This window comes from Acanthaster planci, linkage group LG02 (genome assembly GCF_054643075.1).
Source record: "Acanthaster planci isolate LZ-2023a linkage group LG02, COTS_SCS, whole genome shotgun sequence".
In the NCBI taxonomy this organism is placed as follows: domain Eukaryota; kingdom Metazoa; phylum Echinodermata; class Asteroidea; order Valvatida; family Acanthasteridae; genus Acanthaster; species Acanthaster planci.
In genome coordinates this window covers 20504165-20523172 of record NC_141778.1, presented here as the reverse complement: position 1 = coordinate 20523172, position 19008 = coordinate 20504165, and the positions used below count along the sequence as shown (strand labels likewise).

At 40.1% G+C, this 19008-nt stretch overlaps 2 protein-coding genes across 13 annotated transcripts in view; one reads left to right on the top strand and one right to left on the bottom strand.

The window, feature by feature from the left end:
- The first annotated feature begins 463 nt into the window (after positions 1-463).
- On the top strand, positions 464-11841 carry mospd2 (motile sperm domain containing 2). Its single transcript, XM_022254445.2, has 14 exons — positions 464-645; positions 2228-2285; positions 2916-3074; positions 3933-4019; positions 4340-4494; positions 5021-5081; positions 5305-5343; positions 5530-5654; positions 6143-6400; positions 7369-7430; positions 7940-8045; positions 8442-8668; positions 9270-9354; positions 9989-11841. The coding sequence occupies exons 1-14, from the start codon at positions 625-627 to the stop codon at positions 10211-10213; spliced, it is 1668 nt and encodes a 555-aa protein (XP_022110137.2). The 5' UTR covers positions 464-624; the 3' UTR covers positions 10214-11841.
- A 266-nt stretch (positions 11842-12107) lies between these two features.
- The window catches only part of kidins220 (kinase D interacting substrate 220), an 89881-nt gene continuing 82980 nt past the window's right edge, over positions 12108-19008 (bottom strand). For all 12 annotated transcript variants that reach the window (XM_022254440.2, XM_022254442.2, XM_022254441.2 and 9 more), the window contains one exon: positions 12108-18178. In XM_022254440.2, the coding sequence (XP_022110132.2) occupies positions 16241-18178 (1938 nt within the window). In that variant the 3' untranslated portion in view covers positions 12108-16240. The remainder of the gene's footprint in view (positions 18179-19008) is intronic.

The window sequence follows — 19008 nt, the reverse complement described above, 5'->3', positions numbered from 1 at the left end:
CTGTTGAATGGTATTGTCAAGCATTCACAGCTTTTGCTCGTACGGTTCGGCCGTTCCCTTTTTCACACAATTTTGTAACAGAAGTAAATATGTTACAAAGCATTGTGGGTTAACTTGTCAACGCATGTCAGTATAGTGCGCGCTTGTCAAGTATGCGCACACGGAAGTCGCCTTCAGTACATTTTTATCCAATGAGAACTCGAAGAAATACTGGTTTGGTCCTGCAGAAATTAGCCAATCCCTGTCTGGTAGTATCTTTGCTCCCTGCTATGACTAAATATTTCTTGAAAAGATTTCCCCTGAATAGAAATTGCACAACAATTTCAAACCTTAAATTTAACTTCTATTAAGTTTCTTTGAAGGAATGAATCTTTTTGCTTTTAATGTAATTCAGAAAGAAAAAAAACATGTAATTTACGTACGCCTATATATACATGTATGAAGAGGAAGGATTGTATGAAAAGAGTTGAAAGGTTGAAGGTCAATATGCCTGTTGTGTGATACTGAAGATTGTGACAAATGCGGCTGACAAATGAACCACTTTTAACTCGTGTTTAAAATAGATCGGTTGATTTCGACTTGCGTTTTTAATCCCAGCGACGAAACCAATAAAGCTCCACCAAAATGCCACCACCAAGGCCTCTCGTAAGTAACGAGAACAATTGTTTGTCAGCTCAATCCAACCAAAGCCCATCCATGATGACAATGACGTACATGTACATGTATGCCCTATGTATGTAGCACTAGCAGCAGGTTACTGGTTAGGCATGTTTACGGTACTGCCACTGCAGCAAATAAATACGCGCCGATAGAAAAATGTTCAAAATCGGGCCGAAATAATGCCGCCAGTTGACTCTCGGGAAAAGGTTTGCCTCCAGTTTTTCATTGGAAATTCAAGATTATGGCCAGAAGATCATTTTTTGTTTTCAAAATTCAATTTTATCAAGGTTAGGACACTGGGACCCTCGCAATTTTTTTTATTAGGGGCCTACATGGGTTAGGCTTATCCCCGAAGATACCATCAGAATAGTAGTTAAACTGTACGTTCAGCTCTGAATGTAGCTGCCCACCTCTACCCAAAATAGATCCACAGGCTGGGGCTTTTTGTGAAAGAAATAACCCGAATTAGAAATTACTAGTCCCAAATTTGTGATTTATAGAAAGATCTTTATAATCCCTCATGCATGTCATATTCATAGCATGTCTCATTGAAAAGCCCTGAGGGATCACAAAATATTAATGAGCTTGCATGCAGAAATCCAACAATTTAGTGGAATGCACCCCTAGGCCCTAGCCCAGTGGACATCATCTACATTGCATCGCGACTAAGTGCAAATGAAGACAATGTCCAACCTGGGCTAATCTATTCAAGCTATTATTAATATTAACATTAGGCCCAATGTTATTCATTTTCTTTGTCTGTGCTTTCACGGGTGGGGTTTCCCCGGAAGATGTCATTTATTTTGTTCCTTCCAACCCATGAAAATAATGAACATTTTCTCCACTTTTATTTCCTTACCGGGTTAGACCTGCTTAGTAAGTCTACTTCAGGAATTGGAAGTAGACTTATCTGTAAATATGGGCCATTCAAGTTGGTAAAAATGAGGTCAAGAAAGTATGGCATGATTGGTTAATCTCTGCACAATCTTTCAATTTTGCTGTATGATCTGTCGATAATTTCACCTATGAACAATTGCTTTATCTTTATAATTCATGATGACAGATTTCCATCATGGAATACAAGATGCACTGAAATGACTGACAATACAACATTATTGTGAGATGTGGATGATGATGCCTATTTGCATTCTCCAGTCAACTTTCTGAAATTCTGAGAGTGGGTTACACTGGCTTGATCATTGAACACGTTGCGCTGTGAGGGACCAAAAAAAGTTTTCCACATCAATGTTCGTCCGGTTCCATGCTCACATTGTCACTGTGAAATGTGAATGCATGGTCATGATGAGATGGAATAGGTCTTAGTCTGTATTGTGGGATTCCATTTTAAAACAATAAAAGGAATAATAAGCTCAACTCCAATCGCAACCAAGTTAAATGCTGAAATGGTTCACAGTGCATAACTTGATCTTTCAATGATGTCCCTCTCATTTCCGTACTTCTTGTCCCTTGGAATTCAAATTACTTGCTTTGTTATGCTACTCTTTCAGTTATTGGCCATGTATTCCATGTTTTAATGAGATCAATTTTGGTGTTTTCTGTTTCACAGCTTGATGTGGATATGGTAGCTCGTTTCAGAACAGAATTCTTAGAACAGTACACTGAAGGTTTGTTCAGCTGTGGGCAATCTAGAAATTTGACTTCAAGGGCTAAATATTGTACTTATTTACGCTTGCAAAAAATATGCCAAGTAATGACACATGGAGAAGAGAGTTATATGAACTTGAATTCAGCTTGCACATGTACAACCAAAATCAGTTTGGATCAACTCAAGATGCTCTTAATAAAATTTTATGCAATTTGATTCAGTGCAACGCTGGTATGTACATCAGTCTGAACAGGTGTAAGGGACAGTGCACTAAGGTACACACATATGCAAATTAATGCTCAAACCTCTGTCTTGAAAGAAATGGTACATCTTTATGCTCTATCCATTTTAGATACAGTGTATAAGATCATTTTGAAATATTTGATGATGTGTCATTAAATCCATTTGCCCAGCTTGTGCATATTTGGATGCATTATATGGGTGGAAATAGTTTTAATCAGTAGTTGTTTTGACCACGGTTGATTTTACCCCAAAAGTGGGCTGGACAGCATTTTGCATGCACTTTAGCTTGAATCCTTCTGGGTTTGGTAGAAAATGCAGACTCATCTCGACTCATATTCTGTGAAGTAACAGTCATTCGCAAACAGAGATTTTGATTTAGTTCTCTTCCCTTTTTGGAATCATCAAGATGGACACAATGAGGCCTACGATCCCAGGGATGTTGAGAAGCTCCGCACCAGCGACAAGTATGTCCACAAATTCCTGATGATTGCCAAGATGGACTTCAAGCTCACAGGAGAAAAGGTCAACACAGTATTCAAGTGGAGAAAACAGTTTGGACTGAACGGTAAGTTCCCTAGGGCTTGAAAGAAATGCTGATGGTAGTCATAGTGTGTGAGATTTGTGAGGGAAGGTTACTGTCAACAGGATTTCCTGGAGTTCATAACAGTGCAAATTTAGGAAGTCCAAATAACTACAAATATTTACGTAGTAGGCTTTGGCCTGAACCTTGGATACTGAGTGGTTTATTGACATTGCAAGTGTACAGCCCAAGTAAATTAATCCTTAGAATTTTACTGTCATCCAGTGCGTACAAGTATTTGCCTGAGTTTTTTTTGTAATTTTTTCCTAATGTTTAAAATGACGTTAAGTCCAAATATCTTGAGTGCCTCCATTTCCACCCAACAAATATAGGCAGTGACCCAACTCAGACAATTTCTAATCTGAGTGGCCAAGTTACAATGGAAAGATGTGGACAAATGCAGTGGTGAGGTTCCTGAACGTCCCACAGATCCTATGGTTGCCAAAGCACTTTGTCGGCAATAGTAGAAGTATAAACAGACTCTAGCTTTACAGGGCCTCTACCATTGACAGAGGTCTGCCTGTTGTGATCTGATGATGTGCCCAGATTTGTTTCTGTACGCCCTGATGACCAGTTCCATCTGCCACTCAGTGACTGACATTAAGTGAATGCTTATGGTAATGCATAAGTTGGTGCAAACTGACTGTGAACTACACGTACATGTATGTGAATGTCTTATTGAGCTAACCTCAATAAGACTGAAAGGATGCTGGCAGATGTTAGTAAGCTCCCCCCCCCCGCTGCCCAGGTAAACCTGTTCTTTTTATGGAATGACCCTAAAGTTTTATTGCAATCTTAGAACATTCTAATTTTCATGTTCATATTCCTTTTTTTGTTTTGCAGATTTAACCTTTGACAGTTTTGATGAAGAGGTGCTGAGTTATGGTGCGTTTTATGCCCACAACAAGTGCAAGATTGGCAGACGAATAGGTATGGATAAAACAGTGTTTGATTACCAAAATGAACACCTGCGCATACCTCATTAACATTCCACTCAACACCGTGGTTATTGAGCAATTATATGAGAATGGATTTGGATCTACTTTTGTGATACATCGTGATTTGAAAGTATCCTGCTCCTCCAGTATTTAAAGTAATCAACCATAATAAGGGGTCAAATCTATCAAAGCACACTGTGTAGTCTCACTTCAGTCCCTTGTCCCTTGGTTCATGTAAAGATGATAGCACATGGCCATCTGCCCTCCCTGCCTGGAATTCACAACTCTTTTTTAAAATTGTTCTTTTCTAAGTGTGGTTCAGAACATGCATGCACAGGAAGGACTCATCCAAGGCCTATGCAGTGAAACAGTACATCGCCTTCTGGCTGAACAAGATGGAGAGTGAGGCAATGGGAGAAGATGTAGTGATACTGATGGATATGACCAATGCTGGAATGGCTAACATGGTAGGTCCGGCTATGAACACGACAACCTGTAGATGACTAGAGCATGGTTAAAATGCTGATCCCAAAGCAGTAATTCTTATCAGAACCACATTTCTTCACAAAAGAGAATATTCATACATGGCTTCACATCTTATTTTTGCCAAGAGTTAGATATTTAAATTTCAGTTGATCAGCCTAGGAAAAAAGGGACACTTACCATTGATATCCTGGTTGGAAATTTAAAATAAATTTAAAATAATCAAATTAGTCTGAGACTTATGTGAATTATGCCATCATTTAAACAGAATTATTGTATAATTATAAACTAGTTAAATAAGTATTTTAATTATTATATTAAAATATAAATTAACATTAAGTATTGTACGGATGATAATTTGTATCGAATTCCAAAACATTGTAATGGGAGAGATCCTTTTGTGTCAGTGTAACCAATCTTCATCTTCATCATTTGTATCGAATTCCAAACCATTTTCATGGGAGAGATCCTTTTGTGTCAGTGTAACCAATCTTCATCTTTGTCTTTCAGGATATGGACGTGGTTAAATTCATGATTACTTGCTTTGAGTTGTACTTCCCTGCGCTTGTCGGTAAGATGCTTTGTAACACCTGCCACACTTTTGTGTAATCCTGACTCATAATGTTTTAAAAAATGCCCCCTCTCCCAAATAGATCTTTCAGAATTAATACGTTCTTCATACATCAACAGAAGTCATCATGGAATAATTCAACATTTTTTTTCCTCTAAATGATAGGAAAGTTCTCTCTCTACAATTTCTAACTTATTTTAAACATTGATTTTTCTGGTTTTAGGAATTATGCTGGTCTACGATATGCATTGGGTTCTAAATGGTAAGTGTGCATCATTTCATTCATTAAAAAGGTATTTTTGGTAAAATTCATTTTGGTAGAACCAGTGATCTTAGAAATTTACACAACCTCCATTCATTTGTCTCACAGGACTTTTCTGAACCTAACACATGTAATTCTTTTATACTTGCATACAAAAGTTGAAATAAAAGCCTGTTTTTTTCCTAGCAATTTGGAAGGTCATTGAGAAACTGCTGTCACAGGAATCAAGAGAACACATCAAGTTCGTCAGAGGGCCCGCTATCCATGACTTCATCACACCAGAACAACTTCCACTGTACATGGGAGGCACGGTATGTTATGATCCCCTCAACTTTTTTAGCAACCCTGTGTATGGCACTATGCCCAGAGGATTTCCATAATGAGGGCCGATTTGTGGAGGTTTTTTAGGAATCAAATTGTGCACATAACTGTGGTGTTGTTTGTGCTGTCTTTAGGTCATTTGACAACAGTTGTATTGTAGTAACCAAAAAAAGACTCCATCAAGTAGTGTATTAATATTAACCTCCTGAGGTGATCAGTGAAACATTCTGTATGTGCATACGGTACCAGTCATTGTGTGTATAATACTTTGGTAGAGTGGGTAGATAGATGGGTAGAGTGCTTTGGCTGTCATCGGTATGTTTTTTTACACTGCATAGGAAGATTTCAAAAGGGCGAATGCCATGTGACTAGCTCGTGGCCAATCAGGATGCGGAATCTGTGTGTGAGGTGTAATCATTAGTTCCAGACATGAGTGAGTGGGCATTACTGGTTGAAATTAGTGATCTTTTTCTGACAGGACACTTGGGAATGGGCGTGGCCTCTCCCTGAAGAGGAGAAAGAAGTCCTGTATGAGATGGAGGACAGGGACCTTCAGAATGAGAGCCTGCTCTCAATCCCTAATGGGGATGTGTCACGGATAGAGGACAAGACCCCAGAGCCCTCACCCCCCAGCTCCCCCAGCCAGAAGCCCAAGAGGGTTCACTTTGCTCCAGAGACCCCCAAGCAACAGCTGGGCATGGCAGGCGAGGTTGATGCTCTAACCAAAAGACAAATGGTTAGCTTATTCTGTTATTAAAATGTATATGTTGGGCATCTGTGTATGACCTGCTTGATACATGCAATCGGTCAACCTTTTATAAATTTTCTAACTGCACTTTGTTGTGTTTAAACATTCTTCCACAACTGTGATTTAGAAAGGGAAGGTGATTGGTTGACAGCAGGATTATCAACAAGTCATGCAGTAAAATCGACTGATTGTACACAGATCAACTGATCGTATAGATCAACCGATAGCAACCAACATGTATTAACAGGGTTTTCTATAAGCCTTCTGTTTTATGTTCAGGACAGTTTGGCATAAACCTTAAACATAAATGTTGTGAAGTTTTGTTTACATGTGTACTGGCCTGTAGTGATGTTTTGGGACATGAACTGTCAGGCCCCAACAGGAAAGCAAGCATTTAAACAAAGTGCGACCAGTATGGTTAAGGTCCTTTGAATGCAGAGATTTGATGAAAAGTTTGCATTTTGTTTGGGAGTGGTTGTCTGGACTGGAGACTTTTCCACAATAAACAAAACTTTCTAAGATTAAATGCAGAAAATTAGAAAAGACTGATTTTCTGCTCGTTTTACTCAAGCATGAGAATTTGTTCTACCTGACACAATATGAAATTACAGTTCAGTAGAAACGGTATCAAATCCATGGTAAAGAAATTTGATCATTCAATTCAAAATTACTCAAAACAGTTCATTAACCCTAACCCTCCTCCATCCTCCAACAGGTGAAGGATTGAGGAGGGTTAGGGTTAATGGATCGCTTTTTCCATGGCATGTGAACAAAATATATTTCTTTATTATTCAGTTGAAGAAACACTTACTTAGTTTGTGGTACATGGTTGTGGCTTTATTTGGAATAATGTTCCTCACTTTTAAACAGTTTTGTTTATTATACATAGTCTTGTCTAATATTCAAGTTTCTGCTGTATTATTCATCATGCTGTTGTTTGTTTTGTTCATGTAAAGTTGAGGAGAACGTCTAAGAAACAGAAATTGAATATTCACAAGGGTCCTCTCCTGACAATCAGGTGAGTTACACAGTAAATGAACTAAAACTGGAATAGTCTGCAAGTAAAGAGGAACATCTGTAACTGCTTACTTACCTGAGTCACTCGGCATGCTTTTCGTCCAGATGTCACGAATCTGCCAAGATCTAGTGTAAAATACTTCGCAAAGTCTTTGTTCCTTGATATATAGCAAGCCCTGTGGAAAGTAATGGAGGCTGGTGGCAGTGGTGAATCTATCACAGCCATGCCAAAATATGCAGGATTTTGGTGGATTTGGCAGGATTTTGGTGGATTTGGCAGTGTTAGGTTGATCAGGGATTTTGAAAACTATGCACAGGCTCTCATTTACTGCCTATATGCAATCTTGAATTTAGCTGGTGAAGTGTTTTGACTCTGCTACGTATTAAAGTGGTGTGTATTTTTATTTTCGACCGGATTTTCCAATTCAGAGAACTCAGGTTCATATTCATACATGTAAGTGCTTTGTGATATCTCAATTCAGAACATTCCAATTGATTCTTACTTTATAGACCAGGCACGGAACTGACGTTTGAAGAGCCCTCGGAACCCTCTGACTTTGAACCTTCCCAACTCATGAGTCTAACCAACACCACTAGACATAGAGTAGCATACAAGGTAACGCAGATATACATGGACATAGATCATCCTTGGGTACAGTCCTGACAGGTTAGACCACTGGCTTGAATTGATGAATTTGAAACCATATGGCCGTGTTCAGTTACGAGTGATAAAAGACAGATACAAACTAGGATTTGCCGTACATAGTTGGAATTCCTTTCTGCCAAACAAAACAAAGTTTACTCCTGATCAAAGTGAAACCTCATGTTGGGCGTTGGCATTTATCCTGTTTGAGAGGACTCTTGAGTGAAATACCTCAAAAGATTACATCTGCTACTAAAATGGATTGTTAGCAAGTTGTGAAATATAAACTGAATATACATTACTGGGAGGAGGAAGACCAAGACAGATTAATACACTAAAGAAGATTCTTGTCTTGGGGTTCGTTTGCAGATAAAAACCACGACTCCGGACAGGTACAAAGTCCGACCCAGCGCAGGTCCCATCAACCCAGGTGCTTCCATCAATGTCACAATTACACTGCTGTCGGGGGACAAGGAGTCAGTGTCACGAGACAAATTCCTGGTGATATCAACCGAGCTGATGGAAGTTTTGCGGACCCCAGCTGAGCTGACCGAGTTCTGGAAGAGGGTGGACAAGGACGAGGCAGTGGAACACAGGTAGGGGGCCATAGTCATGTGACCTGGTGTGCCCAGCAAGCTACACAAAATGTACACAATACGTAGCTACTTGTGGATAGTTTTGTTTCAATGCTTACGGTGTTCTTAATGTGGACTTAAAGACAACAAATTGTCTTTGACCCAATCCATTTAAAAGTCACATGACTTGAAATTGGATTACTTGTCACTGACTTGTGAAGACTTGATCAGGAGTCTGAATCATTGGAATGGAACGGCTTGAATGTCACCAGATGTCAAATAAAAATTAAGCCAGTAAATGAATATTACTAAGACTCCTTTTATTTGCTCGGAGTGGCATCAATGAACAAGATAGGCTACTTTGACACCCTGTGGGCCAATGCACCACATGGACGCAGTGGTTCACGTGCAAATGCCACAGAATCCATTTGACTACTTTTCGTGTGAATGTGCACTAACTCTTAGGATCTGTGAGGCATGGGTGTGGTAGGCAGGGTACCAGTGGCCATCTGTGGTCAGCCCACCCGTTGTCTTTGGCACTGCCGAGGTGATGTTGTGCATAGAAGCCCTTCAGGGGTAACTGAATTGTATACTGCTGACTCATGTTGAAATTGCCTTTCAGGGTTAGATGTGTGTACCAAGCTTCAAAGAAACCAGAGATTGTCATGGCTGAGCTGAAACAGGACATGAAAGCTTTGAAAAACAAGGTACAAAACTGAAGACTTGATGTTCTCCTGAATCCAATTCAGTGACTGCCTAGATACATGGAGCCCAAGGCAAATCAGCAGTGTTGGAGCTTAAGTGACCGAAATCCTCCTGGCTGAATTACAAAAATTTTGGAGGGTGAGGGTTGGTCAATTGTAAGGCCACAACACTGACCTCTGAAGCTTTGGCCATATCTGAAACAGCCTTCCGGAGTTGTTGCTAGGACTATTGCCAGAGCATTAGTGCAAATTTCCATTGGAGAAGGTGTAGCCATAACACCAAACAACAGATTCAGACGAAGCTTTTGTTGAGACAGTAGTCTGTATTGGATGGTTATCAGAATTGCGTCTTTGATTAAAGTACACACTACTGACTGCCTTGTTGCACACTGCTTTAGTATTGAATAATATACTTTGAGACTTATCAGAAAATCCATTGTTTTAAATGCTTTAAATTCCATAATTACAATTTGCTGGCTTACGTGACGGTGTTCTCAAAGCATGTGATACCTGGTAACCCAAAGTATACATTTGAGACTGCTAGGGCTATTGAACTAAAAATTACAAATAGTTGCAACTAAAAACCCTGACTATCTTTGGAAGGGATGAACACTTTTTGTGGCGTGTTTTCCCATAGGTTGATCGCCTGGCACAGCAGGTTGCTACAGTCACAGACAGCGTGACCAAAGTCCTACGTCTGGTGCTATTCCAACTAGTCCTTCTACTGTGCCTTGTGATGTACTGCTTTCTCTTCAGTACCACCAGCAGCAGCAGTGTTGAGCAGTCACCAATGCCCCATGCCAGCGATCTAGGTGGTCACTGCCAAACGGTGAAAGAACCAGACCCTTTACCAACACAATGAATTTCTTGCAATTTTGTATTGCCTTGATTAACATTCCAAAATGCTTTAAATGACCGTGTTTAAAAGTCTGAAAGAGTGGGTTGATTTGAGGCTGAAGAAACTTGTTTGGTCGTGTGACCAATGTGGATCGTTTGGACCATTTTCTGTTCTAAATGGGAATATTACTCTTCTAGTTTTCCTGATGGGATCAGACCTTAGAGCACCCGATGTTCCACCATGAGACTGTTCCACCATGCTGTCACCTGTGGAGTTGCGAAGTTTTCTGAGCCTGTACTGTTAAAGATTTGTTTTTTAACTGCAGCATTATCAATTAAACATACCAAATTTAGATTGCACCAACAAGGGAAGGATTCCCTAAAATATTTTACACAAAAAATGCAGTGTAAATATACAGCTGAGAATACTTGGCAAGGCATTAGCTCTTTTGTAATATTCAGTGTTGGGAAGTATGTGGGAATTGTTATTTGGAAGGATATCAAGTGGATGAGCAATAAGTTTCAGAGATATTTACATGTATGTTTCCCAAATCCTGTTATACTTTTACCGAGTACTTGTGTATGAATGTTTGTTTGATTTGATGGAAATATGATGCAGTTTGTATGGTTTGATTGATGTTTCAAGGTCAGTCATCATAATGAGGTTTGAGGAAGAGATTGTTCTGTGAGAAATTACAACTGCAAAAGCAATATATAACTGGTGCAAGTGGACAATCGAACATGAAAAAGCGGGCCCACCTCTCTGCTACAAAAACTGTTCAGGACAAGAACAATTTTTTTGACCTAAATCTCTGTTCAAAAATAATGGCACAGCCAGTCATTTTTTTTGCATTTTTTTCCCAAGTCTTGGTCTTGTTTCCTGGAGACTTTCCAGGGGTAGATACTCACTTGTCCATACATGCAGATGGTCAAAGCCTTGAATTCACTGCAAGTCCAAAACCTGTTACCAGCAAGTCCCACAACTCCGGTTGGGGAAGAAATCATTATAGTGTGGTAGCAGTGCACTATAGTAATTGGAAGGAACTTATCAAGGTTTGAAAAAAACGAAAGAAATTTGGTCCTGACACAGGCCTTAAAAACTCACCTGATGTACTTTTTCTAACCACCTGCTTTGTGTCTGACTAACAGTTCTTGAAAGCGCCCTCAATGTTGATATTGTCTTCACCCTCAAGCTGTATTTGCATGAAATGTACATGTAGCTTGTACTGAGTGTAGTCAGGCTGCATGTAACATCCCAGTATTTGTTTCTGTTTCTTTGTTGTGGTAAAAAATGCAAAACACTTCAGGCTGAATACGTTAAGTGAATAAAGGAAGTGCAACATTTGGGATACTGTGTTTTTGAAAAGGAGAAAATTCAGCAGTTGTCCAGCTGTGATCATTTATCAACACTTTTTGTGCCTTTTCTTGACACTTTGGAAAATAATTTGTAAGAAGGTGTAGATACTGTTGAGTCTGTACATTGCTGTAAATTTCAAAATGTTGCATATTTTTTATAAGCACTTGATTGCAGTGTAATTGTCGGTTCTAATGTATATTCATGTATGATCCAGACATCACACCTTGCCATTATTCAGAATGCACTCAGTGTAAAGGTAATAAAAATGTGACGATTGGTTAACAATTCAAACAAAATGTCAATGAGTTAAAGTATCTATGTTGACTTGTTAAATGTGGTGAATCAGTTACTGCTGGCTGCTTAAACAATTTTAAACAGGTGATGTTCATTTATGGTATATAATATATGAACACTACCGGTATATATAAGGTGATATTCATATATGGTATATAATACATGAATGCTATCTATCCAATATATCCATTTATGAGCAATGTCTGCAGCCAATACTTAAAACCCATAATTGCAAGTTTTACAGAAACAAACCAGGTGTTTCTTATGATAGATTAAATACAAATTTAGGTCTTTTGTTTATTGTCAATAATTCAAAACAAATATATTGCTAACCATTATTATCTCCAACTGTAATGCACAACATGAACATGTTAAAACTACAATATACGATTGATCTCGTCAAGTCAGCTCTGAAAGACCCATTCAATTTTTTTGACAATTTCCTGCACTGCCAACACAAAACGGCAGAAGTGTAATACAACTGATGAACTGTTTTTTTGGGGGGGGGGTTAAAGATTTGCTAGTTATGCAATGTTCAACACCAACAGTAATGAGGCAAAACTATATGTACATGTACATCCATGGATGCAGTAGATGATATTGTCCATGAGCCTTCCAATTCCACTGGAACAATGTCCATTACTTTTCCAAAGTAACACGACTTCAGATTTGACATGCAAAATGGTTGAAAATTACTGGCGTTTGCCTAAACTGAAGTGGAAATGATTACAACTTCCATACGCTCTGGTATTTCCAACTCAAATCGGAATGATGAAAACTGGTATGTTTCACTGCTAACTTATCCAATGCAATTTCATTTCACGTCTTCATTTCCTTCAGATTGCTCAAGAAGTGTATTCCAACTCACAGTCATCCTTTCTACAAAAGAAAACTGAACAGAAAGGAAAGAAAGAAAAAGGAGGGTCTCTGCTGAGCCCTGAAAATTGATTTTCCAACTGGAAATGTGTGATGAAGAAAATATGACATTTAAATAAACAGCATCAAAAACATCTCCCAAATTCTACTTTGATAAAAAGGGTGATTTGCATACATTGCCTGCAGATACTTGAAAACTATTCATCAAACATTTCTAATACAAATTTCTCTCACAGTTTTAACAATCAGTACAAAATATCACTTTGTTATTGACATACATTTTTCCTTGAAAATGTAAATGTACACTATCCAAATTGGGGTCATTCCTTTCCATTTCAATAACTCAATATTTAAGATATTTTCAAAATACTGTCAACCAAAATCATTTGGTTTGTTCAAAATAAATAAAAGGCAAAACAGGAAATTTACAAATAAAAAGGTTACAATAAGAAGTTGACAAAATTAAATGATTCACATAAAATTTAAAATCACTCCTGATTTCAATGAAACCCAAATGTTGACAAAAATGGAAGGATGCTGACGAATAATCTGTCACCCTTGCAAATAACTTGTCAATCCCATAACTGTGATTAAGATGACCAAATCACAAAGGCATTTGCCATCACTCATTAAAGATGGGAAAATGGGATGCAATTTTGTGAAGCCTAATTATCGCATCCAATAGGAAAACAAAGGTGGGATATATGGGGCAAGACTTGCATATGTACATGGGGCAAGGCTAGTATCCAATGACCAGGATACTTCAACATCTCTGCGAGACGCTGTCATTTCAACAGCCTTACAACTCTTGTGGTGTCAACTTGAGAAAAATATTATCCACCGGTTCTCAGCAAGCTTTTTCCTTGAAAAAGGAGTAAATCCACATTGGGGAATGGAATGGGGGAAAAACCAATTTGTACCAACCAACCTGCTTAACAATGAAAATCAGCCAAAGTAAGATGTGAAACCATCATTTCTTGTGACCGATTCTCTGCTGATTTTTGCTAAGTATACAATCTGACTGGCAAACAGTGACAGCTTAACTAATGCCCTGCACCATGGATGTCGTCCCCAGCTTTGTCGCAGTGCAGCCATCTAGAGTCAGGTTCTCCAAGGCAAGAGATGCTATTTGTGGCACATTAAACACATGGTTTACGTCACCAGACTGAGGGCCCTTTACTCAGGAGAGACTGAGCCAATGGTTAAATGCCCGTTTCTGTCGCTGCATCCGAGCGAGTTACTCGTGTTAACAAAAGTGTAATACTGAGCACACAAATGGCAAGAGTACCACCCTTGGGTAAGAAAGAGCATACTCTGAGTAAGGCTGGGAGCATACTTGTTATCACATCATTATTTCAAGATGGAAGGTAACTGTTGATATCCACTGAATACTGAGAGTACTTCACAGAGTGCTATCATCTATGCATTGAACATAAAAGCTTTCAAAGCGCATTCATGAGGACATTTCAGCTAAAATCTTCTATTTCAAGTCTGGGGACAAGTACAACTGATACCCACAGTGTAAAAAAGATATAAACAGAATTATTTAACTTTTGAAAAAAATATTGATAGAAAAGGGTGCCAGCTAAACCATTGTTATCCAGAGCAAACTTACATTAAGGTTTATAGCAATCTGCTGCGCCATTTCCTTTTCACAGAGCAGCCAGTCTTATCAACAACCAGAAAGCCATCTTTGTATGGTCCCCTATGACCACACCAATCATATACAATGTAGATATAATATCATGCAAACACCACTCTGTTTTGAACACAAACTTCATTCTTAACTTCACTCACTTGCACCCTAATCCAAACAGAGAAATATTCTGCTGCATGACAAAAAAAAACTTCTGACCTCACAGAAATAATTTTGACAGTTTTTACAGTATTTTTGTCTCATTTCTTTCAGCACTTGAGGTGTATAGCTATTATTTCCCTTTCTTCAATGACTCACAAATATAATATTTCTGTGATAATCTACACATTTATTGACCAATTATTACTAGGTACAATTCAAGACCCAATTTCACGGCAGAGCTCTAAGGAATTAATTTCTAACTGAACCATCATTCCTCCACAGGAACTGATACAGAGAATGCACAGCCAAAAATCATGCTTGCCTCAGATGCAAAACTGAGCTGAAATAGTGAAGCAACCACAGCAGTGTGAATACATCATCTACATGTCCAGACTGTAAAAAATGCTTCATGTCAGCACCATTTAGAAAATTCTGCTGGACAGCATTTCTTGAGGAAGTCCATGAAATTGGTCTCTGGTTCATCCATTTTTTTTTATATCAGTATCACTATCATGTGACTAAAGATGGCCTCCCTGACAGCCAACAACGTATTTTTTGCAACAGAAAGAATTTTACTTTGAAAATCGACAATTTTTGCTCTGTTAACACTTCTAATACACCGCCCCCCAAGAATTACGGGAATTAAAAATCATGCTAGAATCTCCCATAAACATGCCCAGTCTAAAGTTGAAAAATATGATTTCACACAGACTTTTCACGCAGAACTAAGACAGTGGTGCTTTACAATTTGCACAGTTTCAATTTACACTACAAAAAACAGGTTCAGCTGAAAATGACAAAGCTCTGGAAGTCGTCCTGATAAAGTTAAATGAACCTATCTTTGGCTGTTTTTGGCATGACTTACAAATACTGATTGCACTCATCTTTAAGGATAACTAATTGACTCTGACAACCAAATCCTTCCGTATAAACTTTCCCTATGATTAGTTCAGACTGTGACAGTGCACAGAAAAGCACTAACTGTCAAGCACAGGGGAAAGCAACAAGTCCTCTGGAAAACATCAAGAAAAATCCTGGAGCCAAATTCACTGAGCAGAATCATCAGTCAAAGACAAGGCAAAAAGGAACCGCAATTGCATGGGTCAAACTACTTTGTATTTGGAACCAAATTTACAACTGATGGCTTTTCACATCGCAATAACACCCTGTTAATGAAACACACACAGCATGGGCACACAGGTTTGTGCACATAGGTTTGTGCACATGTGATGCTGAAAATTCACACCATCAGTTGTCACTGGGATGCACTGCCTTTGCATGGCCACCTGGATTCAGCTACACCGTTGCCTGCTAGTCTCTCTCTGTTGCCAATGAGTGGGTATCTGTGCATGAAGCAGATAGCACAGCTACTTCTTGTCAACTATGTCATCAGTTATTGATTTCCACTGGAAACAGCCACTGCACAATAGTTTTCCTGGATGTGTGCTTTTTTACCAAAAAGAGGCTCTGTATCTGGCTCCAGTTTAATTCATCATACCTTCAGTGCTGACCAAGCACACTCATAAAACTTAAACTTCACAGTATACTCTTGTCCAAACTACAATCTAACTCTTAGAAAACCTTCCAAACAGACAATGCAATAACTATGATATATGTACCAAGTCGAGTGCACAAAAAGTGTCTTCAAGGATCAGACAAAACAAAAACCCACCGATGCACCACTGAAGCCCGGAACCTGGAAGTTTCTTGATCCACGATCATTGGTTCTACAAATTCATGCTCCCCTTGAGAACAGCCCTTTTCTGATCACTGCTGCTTGGTCCTGGATCACCGATGTTGACTGTGAAAACGTCCCTGTTTTCACAGTTTGAACCGAGTGACGGGGCAGACTGCCTCCAGAATGGATTGGCAGCTCCCCTGCCGGTGTTCTTGGGTGGCTTCTCCAGCTCGTCCCTGTCCGACACCGTCCGCTTTTTCCGCTGCTCTTCCAAGGACAGCATGATGAACTCGTCAAAGCTCTGGTCCAACGTCCGCTGCTGGGACGACTGCTGTGCAAGTTCCAGCCCTGCATCCGTGAACCGGTTTGGTTGGGAGATGCTGCGCATTATCGGCTTCTCCTCCACTGAGGTAGGGGGAGGAGGGGTATGGTCCCGCGTCAGAAGATCACTGGACTGGGACTGCCGAACCAGGGGGCGGCGGTAGCGCGGCTGATCCGATGATCCAGGAGTCGACATCACCTCGTCCGAGTTGGTTGTCGTACTCATGACGTCTGTTTCAGGGACGCTTTGGAGTTCACGCATCATTGGGGTGAAGCTGGAGTATCCAGCCAGCAGCGACAAGTCGTGTGTCTGCTGCTCCCCCCTGAAGGGGCTCTTGGGAAAGCGGACATTTGCAGGTTTGGGCAGAGTCGGCTCGCGGGGAGGTGGGACCTCCAATGGTGGAGACTGCTGTTTCCTGTGAGACAATTCAACTTCAAGATTCTCAAACATCTTTTCCACATCCTCCACGACCTGAGCTTTCAGGTCTGGGCTGATGATGTTCGGTTCTGGGTTATACAATAGTCGACTAGGTTTCCCTTCTTCATGTCCATTCTCTGTTTTCGGGATGGTGAGGTTAACTTTAGCAGTTTTAATTGGGCTCCTCCTTTGCTCTGCCTCATTATTATGCCTTCCACTTTCCTTGTTGTCGCTCACATTTTCATCCAACAAGGGTTGGTCTTCCGTAGGTTCTGATTCACCACTTTCCTCACTTAGGCTTCTCCGCCTTTTGGTTTTCCGTCCATTTCCACTTGCTGCCGTGGAAGAAATTTCGACATGTTTTCCTGGGACAATCCTTTCTGAGATTAATCCATCTACGTGGTGAATTCCATTGGTCTGTGGCTTATTGGCATCTTCTAATTTCAACGAATGATTCCGTCTGAAACCCAAGCCTGAGGACACTGAAGGTATTGTTTCTTCAGCAGGTGTTAAACCTACATCCTGATGTGCTATGACATTGGACATCTCGTACTGTTCCTGCCGCTCATCGTACTCATTATCAGACACCACTCCCATGAACTGGGTGATGCCTTCGCGGTCTACATCACAACCTTTATCATCCATAGCACGGAGAAGACTGGCATGGTCTATCCGCTGGACATATTTCGGTGAACTTTCCTCCTCCGCCTCGCTGGTACCCGACTGGTCGATGGCCTGGGATGACTCGCTCACTGATGTCCCCAGAGAAAGCCGCGAGTTGTGCAGGGAGGAATGCTGGGAGGAATGCTGGGAGCTTTTTCGCAGCTCCTCGAAACTGAGGTTCAGGTAATCGTTCTGTGAGTGCGGTGAAATGGCCATGCTGTTGCTCTTGGCAGCACCCCCGTTCATCAAGTTGACTGTGCTGTCTCCTTGGCTGGCATCCATCTGCAGCACGTCGCTGCTGGACATGCTGGGTGACTGGGTGCAGCTCAGGGCCTGACCTCTCATCGTCATCACCAGGGAACGGAACAGCTGCCAATCACCAAAATTCATGCCGAGCACCTCCTTGAGTTCATCCAGGTCACACTGCAGCAGGACGTGTCCGTTGACATTGTGCTCAGCAATCCTAGCCTGGTAACGAGGGATCGAATGCTTGTCGATGCCTTCCAGTTGCAGAAGACGGTCACACACGTCCTTGACAGTCAAAAAACCTGGACTTGGGGTTCCACTGACTGCTGGACTAGGTATCTGAATAGGAGAAAAATGGCATCAACATTTGTAAGTAAAAGCCTATACCTTGAACAAAAGAGATAAATCAAAATACTACTTGTGACAAGCATCATCAACAAAATTTCATTTTAGCTGAACCATTCTTATTGTCCTGAAATATATTTTTATTGTCACTTTTTTGAATGCAAAAAATGTTAACATGAAAACAAAATCTGACAGGAGAAGATAAGATTAATGGGTGTTCGTTGGTATTTTTTAATAATGATCAGGAAAGGTTGGGATGTAGGAATCAAACAAGGTAAGTTGTGTTAATTGGTTGTTTCACAGTTATAAAGAATGTCAAAGTAAAATTTTTATTTTATCAGTATCTAGACTATTTATTGCAGGGGGGACAAAAGAAAAATAAATGGGACCGGTGTGCATCTCTCTCAAAATTGTTGCCTTTACTACACCTTCAACACCACACACATGGAAAAATAATTGGGTAGAAGTTGGTTCGAAACCTACAATCAGATGAGTTGGGATCACAGGGACTAAAACAGAGAATCACCAGCACATAGGCTGAAGAAGAAGAAGGGGTGAAAAGCTTCACACAGTTTGGAACGGATACATCTTCACAGAAGGAACAAGTTCTTGTCTCCACATCAACGGTTTGGCAAACTGGACTTGGGTATGGGGGCAACCATGGCAGGGTTTTGACCAGTCAAAAATACAACATACTAGAAGGTTGCATATTACCTTAACTACTGGTATTACAACAATTTCAGGCTGGATACAGAAAATGATGAAACAAAACAAAAGGACATTCAGTCTTAAAAATGCTATAGAAATAAAAGGCAAGCTTTGAC

Coding starts and splice junctions, on each gene's coding strand:
- mospd2 (XM_022254445.2), top strand. CDS start 625: ATGCCACCACCAAGGCCTCTC. Junction 646..2,227: donor TGCCACCACCAAGGCCTCTC/GTAAGTAACGAG, acceptor TCTGTTTCACAG/CTTGATGTGGATATGGTAGC. Junction 9,355..9,988: donor TGAAAGCTTTGAAAAACAAG/GTACAAAACTGA, acceptor GTTTTCCCATAG/GTTGATCGCCTGGCACAGCA.